This window comes from Conger conger, chromosome 7 (genome assembly GCF_963514075.1).
Source record: "Conger conger chromosome 7, fConCon1.1, whole genome shotgun sequence".
NCBI lineage: Eukaryota > Metazoa > Chordata > Actinopteri > Anguilliformes > Congridae > Conger > Conger conger.
The window spans coordinates 47,916,700-47,928,489 of NC_083766.1; the positions used below are offsets into that span (position 1 = coordinate 47,916,700).

Consider the following 11,790-nt stretch of genomic DNA (forward strand, 5'->3'; position numbering starts at 1 on the left):
CTAAAAAAAAACAAAAAAAACTGTGTGACTACTTTATTCTAAAGTGAATGTCTGTCTTAATCCTTAAGATGTACCTTTAAACATAATGTAGCCTAATATTGACATAGGAAAAAAGGCCGCCATAAATCTACAAATACGATACATTGACTAAATGTGTCCACGTGATTGTCAGTGAAGGTATTTATCAGAGGTACGGAGGTAAAACCCGAAGGGGAGGGGTTGTTTATTTCCTGGTGGTCTAACGGTGATGGAGTATAAGACTCTGTAAGAATGTGATCACATTCAAAAAAGATCTCATTGTCGTTTGGACGACCTGAAGAAAAACCAAAATGCATCTCCTGCTGCTTTCAGCTTTCATTTGTTCGTTTTTTAAAATCAATGAGGGTGCAGGTGAGTGAACTTTGGCATTCTAATATTACATTTTAATTGGTAAGATAGGTTTATGCATTAGTTTTAATAAATACATAAGTATTAAATACCATACAATGTATTGCGTCTCTGTTAAGACAATATTCTAATATACCAATTATATTATTTCTATGTTAATAGAATGACAAAATTATCTGTATTGATTTTAATTGCACATATTACACAATATTATCGGCGGCATAGGTATGTGATCATATATGCACCAGAATAACTACAGCTCAACGAGCATTCGTTCATTCACCTTCAGAATACAATAAACCACTTTTTAACCTTTCTTTTTTCATTTGAAGCACTTGCTCTTAGCTTTTATCATTTTAGAGATAACAATAACATTTATATGTAAAATCACTTTGGCACTTTGAAATCGGGTACACTTTTAATTAAACCTCGCCACATAACAGCATATCGATAAACCTCATGCTTCGCAATTATAACACATTTATGACATTCATACTGGCCGTTGTTTTGCTAGATTACGCTATTGTAATTATTTTTATTTTCAGTTAACCATTCACGAACCTTTCTCATGTTGCTGTTGTTAAAATGTATTAATTTAACTGGAAAATTTTAGTATGCATAATTATCCTTAAATTCACACCTGGTCACTGGTGCTATGGTCGGTTGTTCATCAGAATAGGTTTTGGGTGTAATGGTCTGTTCAATAAGCAGGCGCACCAGAGCTGCGATCATTATTGTAATTCCATCATATCCAAATATTCTTGCTTGGAAAACATACAACAAAATATACAAGAACAATTTCTTCTCGTACGTCATTTGCACACATAATCATTAAACCAATCGCAGAAGAAACTGAACCTTCAGCTGCAGCTCGGTCGGGAAAATAAAAAATGGTCAGGATGCTCTTCTGCGCCTGAACGCACGCGTATATTGGCACAGCGTGTAGCCCCTGGTGTTCCCACGCATTCCAGGCGAACTTCGCAGCGTGAGATTTTAAAGTGATCTGCACACAGCAGAGTACCTATTCTTTTCTTTCTAGATAGAGTTCTGAAAATATATGCCCGACGTGCAGTGTTGCTGGCATTGAAGTACCGGACTCGCAAAGCATTGACCAAATATTCAGATGTTCAGAAGATGGCAAATCCCTCAGCTTCACTGCGGCAGTTTCAGAAAACACGTAGCCTAGAACTATGGTTTGTCCATGGATCACAATTCCCACTGCTCTGTGAAGATACCTATTGCTCTTCTGCAAATAATCTATTTCTATAAAACAGTCCGCAGTGGATCACTCCTGCTGCCTGTCGTTTCTATCTAATTCGAAGTCGTGCATCCAATAGCTACCGGGTATCGCTGCACTGCAGATGGAGAACGAACGATTAACCAACTGGAATTTCTACAATGTGGCGTTGTGACTGTTTTTCGATATAGAATCATATGCATTTATAGACAGTAGCTGCAAAAATTCAACACGTTAGCAATTAGCAAGTTAATTAATCTAATGCGCCACGAAATCTTGTCAATGCGCAACAAATGCCACTTGAATCCGATTATTGGCCTACATGTCCGGAAACGGCTACACATGAAAGACGTATTTGTTCATAATCATCCCATTCTAATTTGTAACGTGGATAAGAGCGCAATACGACTCCTCACGTCGCGAGTATTGTAGGCCGAATCAGACTGACCATCCATCTGCACAAGAGGTGGTATGAAATTGCAGTAGCCTAATACCAACTTTGTTTACCTGCGGTAGGTATGGGTAAGAACGTTGCTGACAGCATTTCCACCGAGGCATTTTATTTCCCAGTTTTTGTGAATTATGGTGATACTATTTAGACTACATGAACTTATGTCCACTATGATTACATAATATAATATCAAAATAACAATATTTATAGCGTATGTAGCCTATATATTTATAAATCAGAAGCCTAATCGACACTAACGCTGCAAATCACTAGGATATATTCCGATTGGGCTACAACATAATTGTAAGGCTATCATCTTTATGAAACATAAGCATTACTACTTTGTACGCCATAGCCTACACGGCTGCCAACGTCCTCGATCACAATTTCTGTCAGTATAGCGCCTCAGGCGCGCCGACTGAACAAATGTGCCCCACGCAATAGGTGGGAATAGGGGAATATCCATTTATCAAATTAAACATATTAAACAAATTAAAAACTTGTCAGAAACATAACTGGTCTGGTTGAAATGTTCGCAATTCGCCGAGTGGGTTAACCGTCGAATTGATCTCAGAACTTTTAGTCAATAGGTAGGAATCACACAGCTCGTTGAGAACTATTTTATTTCTATTGCACTGTGTAGGCTACCGTAGCCTCTGTATTATCGATATCAACTTCCATCAGTCAAGATAGAGAAGGGTACTTGATATCAAAGTCTTGTCTATTGAGTGTAGATGCTGTCAGCATAATATCTGGTGATACTTTAGTTCTCAGTGATTAGTTATAGTTATAGTTAGATTAGATATAGTTGCTTTGCTTTTTTATATTTTTGCCTTGGGGGAATAAATAAGCACGTATAAAGCACCTAGGTTTGGTTTGTCATGGTTATTAAATGTCTGTGTCGGTTAAGACCTACTTCAAATGTATTAATGTCAATGTAGATGTACACGTACACATCGCACGAGAGCGCCCTCTTGTCTCAGGTTTAAAAGTGGCATGACAACCATCGAAGCAACTCCCGCATTTCTACCGTGTGTAGGATAAACGCACAAGCTGCTTTAGACATCTTGGGAAAAACCGAACACTCAAGGGAAAAGTCAGTTTTCCCAGTAGTATTCTGCTGCACCTCCTGTTGAACGGGGATACATGCAGGATATAATAAGCAAATCCAGAAAGCCTACAAACATCATCAACAGAACAGAAAAAATGCATTTCATTGAAACATTTTTTAAATTTTTATTGTAAAGATTGAATGGTCTAGATATGCTATGCTATAACGTCCTAAATTACGTATCGATAATTTTGCAGCTATTGTTTCGAATCAAATACGCCAGGCGTACTGTATATTGTGATCGTTGCACAATGTATCACTTTAAAATGTTTAAATGAAGAATATTAGTAAGTACATTTTACTCACTGGAACCGTGCATTTGGTGGAGGCCAATACTGACTCTTTCTCTTTACGGTTATCTGAGAATGTATCTCAGCGGTCAAAACAGACTTGCCTGTCCTGCTGGAAAGGAAGACATGTCCAAATTATGCAATAGTAGGTAACTATATTGAGTTTTGCCGAGGATGACTGGCCAGCCTGGGGGAGGCGGGGTGATTACTTAGCAGGTTGTTGGTGAACCTTGGGTTTGTACATTTTGGTTTGAGGGGACACATCACACTCCTGGGAACATAAAGCAGCCAACTGCTTGGTAAAGTCTTGTGGAGCATGTGTGATATGACACTATTCTCAGGCAATGCCTTGAGATACACTGTTTTCTTGTATCTCCACTGTTTATTTTCAATGGAGATTATCATACCTCACAGTAGGAAACAGGAGCTAAGCTAAAGAACCAAATTTGTTTTGCCCGATTCATAGGATTTCCTCTAGAAATACAAGGAAACCTTCATGTTTTAATAATGGGGCACCCTTCCCAGACTTTCAATGGAATTTATATTTTATCAATTTTGAGATATCTGAGATATTAAAATATTTTTTCTCAGTGTGGGAAGGTGGGAAGCAGAGACTCTGACCTCAATGATAAAAATGATTCTGTTTCTGTGTATATTCTGATATTACGGAAAGATAAAGCACAACTAGAGCTTACTTCCTTTGTGATACTGAAGAATAGGAAGACAATTCCTGTATTTGTATGGCCAGGAATAACAACTGACTTGGGCGATAGCAGAACAATAGCTTTTTTTTCCTGAAATAAGAAAAAACAACATCTATTGATAACTTGAAACAATTTGATTAATATAAATAAGATTTGAATACAGGCTGTGCTGTTTTGGAGGGAGTTACAGAAATATGGCTATTAGCCAAATCAATCCTCACTGTCTCTGCTGTGGCTGGCTTTATCCACTATTCTCATAACAAAGATAATTGTGTCAAAGACAATACGTTTTATAGACGAGCGGGACAGTTTGCCTACCTTTCATAATTCTTTTCTTTATGTAGACAGGTAGAAATTGGAGAGGGCAACAGATATAGAATCATCCACAGCTGAGAGAGTGCCACTGCAGGCATTCAAACCAAACCCAAACCCGTATGCAGGGATTTGCACATGGCTTGAGATTTCGCTCTCTTTCAAATTAGTCTTGCATGTAGAGTCACAAAGCGCTTTGATGTGGATCGCCATGAGTGTTTACCATGAGGTCAGACTGGCTTTGACATACTCTTTGTATTCACTGTTTCAGATTGGTGCTACCAGTCCCAGGACCCCTGTGCATCCCACTGTAAAGGTGAGCTTCATTCTCCCTTTAAAAATTTTTTTACACTCTCAGAAAAAAATGGTTCCAAAAGGTGCCCTGTGATTCCATAGAAAAGCCCTATCTAGTTAAGGGGTTCTTTGTTGGGCAAAATGGTTCTTTGTCTTGGAGCGTTCACACTTCACACCTATGATAGAGGTTTCCATAAAGAACTAAAAAGGGTTCCTCTGTGGAGACAAGCTTAAGAACCCTTTTTTTCCTCTGAGTTCATGATATTATTCATTGAAGTGCACCTTTATAGGGAAACATCAATGGTGAGTTATGCCACAAATAGTGAACTGTTTTCTACCACTGTAACTAGAACTACTACCGATTTTAAGCAGCAACCCATTTTAGCATGACAAATCCTCCTATTATCTAAATATTGTATATTTTTAGCAACATACTGTACGCTCATACCTGGGAAACTGGCACTGGCATGTATGACTTGCTGTTTGTTTTTATACAGGTCCGGACCTTTGGAAGGACACTGAAAATGCAGCTAGCTGTGCAGGGACATCACAGTCGCCCATTAACATTGTGACAAAGAGAACACGGCTGGATGAACGCCTTACCCCTTTTAAGTTCAGAGGCTATGAGACTGTCTTTCATAGCCTCATTGAAAATAACGGACATACTGGTACATTTAGCAAACTGTTCTTAATTTGATTTTTTTTTAAATTCCCTGACTGCAGAATGTTTCTTTTCCACAATTCTTTGAAATTCCAGGTACACATACTGTATCAGAATTAGAAAGTAAAATGTCTTCAAGCAATGATGCCAAGATGGAAAACTAATTGAAAAAGTAAATTAAATAAGCATGTCATTTTGTATTTTCCATTAGGTTCCATTACTTAAAGGAAATCACCAACATTTTGGGACCTTTTTTCTGACTTAGATGAGATGTTCGATTTCATTACAAATTTTGTGCATTCACTGGGTCAATTCACTTAGCTTAGCATAAAGACTTGAAGCCTATAGGAGTCAGTAGCCTACCTCTTTCAAAGTTGAGAAATAAACCTTACAGCAAATCCGAAGCTGCCTTATTTACACAAGGTATCATATTTGTAAATGTAAACGAGAGACATTGTTTTCAGGGAAGTTAGGCGCTATAACCGCTGAACACACATGTATCCTCTTCCATTTTCCACTGGTTGAGCACAGTGATCCATGCACCTTCTGAAGGTAGTTTTAAAAGGTAGAACTTCTCCAAAAACAAAGTCTCCCGTTTTTACAGTTTTTTGTGTAAATAAACTTCAGAGTTGTAAGGTGTATTTCTTCACTTTGAAGTAGGTAGGCTACGGACTCCTATAGGCTTCAGGTATTTATGCTAAGCTAACACGTTTTGCTAACATGAAAATTCAATTTAAAAATTAAAGTCTGGGTAAGAACCAAAATGTTTGTGTTGCCTAGCAACGCCTCCCTGCATTTTCATTGGTTCTCAACTCTTGCTTCTCCTCTCAGTTAAAGTGGATGTGTCCACCGATGCTACAATCAGCGGAGGAAACCTGACGTCAGTGTACAAGGCTGTCCAGTTCCACCTGCACTGGGGCGAGAAGGGAGGGCCCGGATCTGAACACACTGTGGATGGGGAGCAGTACCCTATGGAGGTGCGCGTCTATCCAGTGTCTCACCAAGGCTCACCCCCCACATAACATAGATACCACTTCAGTTCAGCAGGGAGCACATTCTCAGCTTAGCCGTCAAGTACACAAGTCACAATGCACAGCTGTGATGGCAGTGTAATGTGCTGTAGTGGTTAGGGAATTGGATTTTAAGGCAAAGGATTGTGACCTGTCATTTCACAAGTCTTAGAAAAAAAAAAAAAAAGTGAATATGCTTTCAAAAATAATGAAATTAAAAGTTTCTGAATATCTAAACATTTTATAAAGAGCAGTAAGCAGTTAATCACTGAATCATATCAATATTTGTTGAGACAACCCTTTGCCTTTAAAACTATATCAGGTACACAGGTACACAATCCTGCAGTTTTATAAGAAAATTGGCTGGTAGGTTGTTCCAAACACATTGGAGAACTTTCCACAGTTCTGCAGACTCTGTCTCACTCACTGGCTCTCCAGGTAATCCCAGGCAGTCTCGGTCAAGTTTTTATTTTAAAAGTGGTCTATTGCTTGCTTTTGTTTGGAAAATGAATGTTTGCAAATCTCAAATTTGCCTTTTTCTACTGGCACACAATTCAGAAAACAAAAAACACCAAATTTATATACGACCTCAGTGTAGTTAGTTCTTGTTTGTTTTAATGCACTAACAAGTGCATTAATATTCATTATATGCTCAATTGTGCAAAGCTGTGTTGATGGATAATGCATACTTACAGTACAATGTCAGCTGCATACCCTGCAATGTCACCCTGTGTAAAGGAATCTGCCCAAAAGATTGAAGTGTAAAGCAAGCGGTGAAGCAGTCCATGCACCAGAGAGTTTTGCATGTTGCCATATGTATGTTCAGCAGAATGTGTGAACGATGTAATGATATCACCACCATTTTGAAACAAAGTGCCATTACTTCCATAGCATTTCACATTCCACTTCAGAACCACCATTTCTGGGGTGCATACATTCTTTGTGCAATTTGCTGTGATAACCCCCTGCTGAATAATTCCCTCTGTGTTCTCCACAGCTGCATATTGTTCACATGAAACAAAAGTACTCATCTTTGGGTGAAGCGCTGAAAGACAAAACTGGTGTAGCAGTCCTTGGATTTTTCTATGAGGTGAAAACTCCAATTTATTTTATCCCATGTCACTTTGTGCTTTGTTTTATCTCCCTGGAGAAATATAATTCCAAACAATCCTGAACAATCCCAGGCAATATGTACAGACATTATATTCACAGTGAAAGCAGCGTTGGAAATTTGTATTACATTAAATACATAAATGTTTCTCCTGTGCTTTTAGAAGTCCAGTGAAAACAAAAACTATGAACCCATCATCAATGCCCTGAAAGAAGTCAAACAAGCAAGTAAGCTCTTTTTCACATCCTTCTCTATTCTAGCCTTTTGGTATGCATTTTATCTGTTTGTTGATGAAACATTGCAGTAATTCAATTTGAATCCATTAACTGACTTAAATATATATTCATTGGTGACATTCAAACAGGGCTGGTTCTATCCGTCTTGGACACGGGGGCAACAACCAAAGGAAAAAAGCTATCTCCCCCACAACTCTCCCTAACCCCAATCTGCAATATCCCCCCCCCCCCCCACACACACACACACACATGCACAGTGGGCAGTCACACCACCCCACCCGCAATTTAACCAAGGCCAGCTTAAATGCTGGTGCCATGCCTGTATTCAGTATTCAGGTATCATTTATGAATCAATATGAATCAGTGGATTATTGCTAATAAAAATGAAACATATTGGTATATTGGACATTGGAACTGAATGACCGTCCTAATTACAGTATCCCTTTCCTGTTTGTCTTGCTTGCTGTGTATCCAGGCACCAATAAGTCCGTCGACAACCTGTTTCTGAATGCACTCATTCCTCCACCAACGAGCCTGACCAACTACTTTCGCTACCAGGGCTCCCTGACTACCCCTGGCTGCACGGAGTCGGTCATCTGGACTGTGTTTGAACATCCAATTCTTCTCAGCAGAGACCAGGTATGGGATTTTGATGAGGTAATGGGTGAGGTCTTTAACCAAGGGTGTGTCTGTAGCATCACAGTCTCACAGGTTGTTTATGTCTCTTTCCCTCTGCCGCCCATCAGCTTGAGGCCTTCTCTGATCTGAAGTTCAAAAACGGGAAGTCCATGGTGGGCACATTCAGGCCGGTGCAGCCCCTGAACGGTCGCCTGGTGTACCGATCTTCGGGCAACACGCTCCTGGCCAGCGTCATGCTCCTGACCGTGTCGATTTCGGCAGCCATTGGACTTTCCCGGCCCAACTAGACGGGCGAGGCCGACCATCGGCGGATGGATCAACGCACACTAACGCAAGCTCTTGTCAAACTGACCAGCTCTCCTCACGTCACGACTCCGCGGAAATCGCTCGTTCTCAGCACGGAGTGGTTCATGAAGCATCAGACCCCTCGGTGCACAATAAAAACTTGAATGTCCATCCGCTTCTCAGCATGGCATGCACTGATACATTCCTAAAACATGCGTTCATAAACATACTACTGATGTCACTGTGCACTGTCCTATCCGATCCAGCTTTTTTTTTTTGGCTTAACCAAGTTTTTTGACTGAACAAAAGCCAGCTGTCACAAGGCCCGGTATGAACTGACAGTATTAAATGACAAGATCTGACACTGTAGATTAGCTTGTCACAAACAATAGAAACACTCAGTAAAACTTAAAGTAACAAAGCCCAGGCAATCCCTGCCATTTCTTGTGTGTGCATCGGGTTTCTCTTTTCTCCCTGCCGAAAAAAAAACGCCTTTTATGTTTCTTCCTCCTCAGAATTGCACTGCAGAAAGAGCCACAGAAGATGAACACTACATTGTTCTGAGTTTACAGCCTTCAATGCTCTGCACACTTCCTCCCTGTTGACAGGATTTAGCCCGTGTCACAGATGAGCCGACACGGCAGGGTGTTGAGAATGCGACCCGGGCACATGATGAAACAGGGAGGGTGGGGCACACAGGAAGGGTGGGATGGAAAGGCACACGTCTGCCTTAAAATAAACCAATGCTAGTCTGTGTCAGAAGCCAAATGCAACCCCGCCCCTTAAAAAAAAACCCATCTGTAATGGCAAGCATATAACCACTTTCACTGTCTTAGGACAGGCCCCTGAACTTCTGAAGTGTCACAGTCAATGTGAAACACAGAACTCGTGCAGGCAGCCTGAATAATCGACAGCAAATTGACGATGTTTCTCTCTTCCAGACTAATCCCAGAAGGTTCATGAAGTGGTCTCGTAGCCTCTTGTAGGGATGCAATAGTATTGATTCTCAAATATGTTTTCTCTGGTCAATTTCCAAATATCCATTTGTCCCAGAAGGGGAATTTTTAATCTACATTTTATCTACATCAGGAAAAAAAGAATGCATACCCTTTCTTTTGAGACTGGGACTATACCTGTGCATTTATTAAATATGGGATTGGTGCATTTATTAAATATGGGATGTGTGCATTTTCCATGTTTTGTAATACTGTTATTTTCCCCCCCAAATTGTGTAATTTGTACACATGTATTTATGTATGCGTGTATTAATATAAAGGGGCACTATTTTGTTATTTATATACACTCAGTGGTCATTTTATTAGGTAGACCTGTACACCAGCTTGTTAATGCATATATTTAATCATCATGTGGCAGCAACTAAATGCATAAACGCATGCAGATGTCAAGAGATTCAGCTGTCAGACCAAATGTCAGAATGGGGAAGGAATGTGATCACTTTGACCGTGGAATGATTGTTGGTGGCAGACAGGGTGGTTTGAGTATCTCAGAAACTGGTGATCTCCTGGGATTTTCACGCACAACAGTCTAGAGTTTGTGCGAAAAACAAGAAACCGTCAATTCTGCTTGCAGAAACAATGTTAATGAGAGAGGTCAGAAGAGAAGGGCCAGACTGGCCAAAGCTGACAAGAAGGTGACAGTAACGCAAATAACCACACATTACAACAGTGTTATGCAGCAGAGCATCACTGAACACACAACCTATCAAACCTCTATGTAGATAGGCTACAGCAGCAGAAGACTTAATAGGTCTAATAAATAACTAATAAATTGCTCACTGAGTGTACATTTCCAACTTGGTTAGATTTGATTCAGTGTTTTATTTGTTTGAAAAATCAGCCAGCCGAAACGGAATGTGGAAAATGTAATCTTGATGCCATTTGTCAGATGCTGATCTCACTGTGAAATTGCTCCTTGTCCTGTAAGCAGTTGTGATAATGCTTGTATAAAAAGTGCATACAGAGCAATGATTATTTTGCTTGAGAATTTAGTACTAGTGATGCTAAGTAAATAATGTTCAAATATAAGAAGAAACTACTTAAGTTTCCTGTTTTGATTGAAAACCTTTCCTAGTCTTGTATTTCCACTGAAGTTCAAGAGTTTTAGTTTAGATATGTCTGTTGTCTGATGGTTTACTCTTTTTTAAGTGAATCGTACATCTGGCTTTCTGGGTTTGTTTCTTCATTATAATATAAGTAATGTAATGACAAGGAGGAATTTCCCAAAGAGTTTGAGTTTTCAAGGCATGAAACAGCTTGAAATAAATACAGTCCCTGGAAATTTGTCATAATCCCATTACCCACAATCCATATCTTTTACTGCTTAGTTATAAGCAGACTCAGAGGGTATCATTTTAAAAGGCTTTGGCAGACAGGCTAATCACTGTGAATAGTCAAAATATGAAAGAGCAGGTCAGGTTTGAGCTGTTTGCAACTCCCTCCTGCCACTGCTGATTCAGCTGTAGCACCAAGCCTGTCCCCTTGCCTGACAGTGCCACCCATTGGTGCTCCTGCCATCCCTCAACCTCATCTGTGCTTCAAGTTATTGGACATTTATGTACTTTTATTTAATCTGGTTTTCTGTTTAAAACCATTGTTTCTACAAACCGGTGTCAACCAGCGGCAGATGGATTCCCCTACTGAGTCAGGTTCTGCTCAAGGTTTCTTCCTGTTTCCAGGGAGTTTTTCCTTGCCACTGTTGCCCAAGGCGTACTCTTGGGGCCCGGTTTCTCTGTAAAGCTGCTTTGCGACAAAGGCCCTTTGTAAAAAGCGCTATACAAATAAAATTGGATTGAATTGAATCTTCATATCAAATCAGTTGGAACAATATGCCCCTCATAAATTCAAATGAAATCAAATTGACTTAAATTAATACAAATTTAACATCGTTTTAAGTACATAAAATTAATGTTGGGAGGGGGGTGTCACATTTTGTTGGTCAAGTCTCAAAGGAAGCCTGCCAATGAGCCTGAAAACTGCTTCAGATATCAACCCTAATCCATTTCTAATTGACTTGCACTGGACGCGGGGGCTGTCCCAATGTGC

At 39.8% G+C, this 11,790-nt stretch overlaps 1 protein-coding gene across 1 annotated transcript; it reads left to right on the plus strand.

The window, feature by feature from the left end:
• Positions 1–280: 280 nt before the first annotated feature.
• Positions 281–11,036, plus strand: ca4a (carbonic anhydrase IV a). The gene is made up of 8 exons (XM_061249034.1): positions 281–390; positions 4,764–4,808; positions 5,284–5,454; positions 6,279–6,424; positions 7,455–7,547; positions 7,732–7,795; positions 8,280–8,443; positions 8,551–11,036. Exons 1-8 carry the CDS (start codon positions 330–332, stop codon positions 8,728–8,730), a joined length of 924 nt encoding a protein of 307 aa, XP_061105018.1. The 5' UTR covers positions 281–329; the 3' UTR covers positions 8,731–11,036.
• The last annotated feature ends 754 nt before the right edge of the window (positions 11,037–11,790 follow it).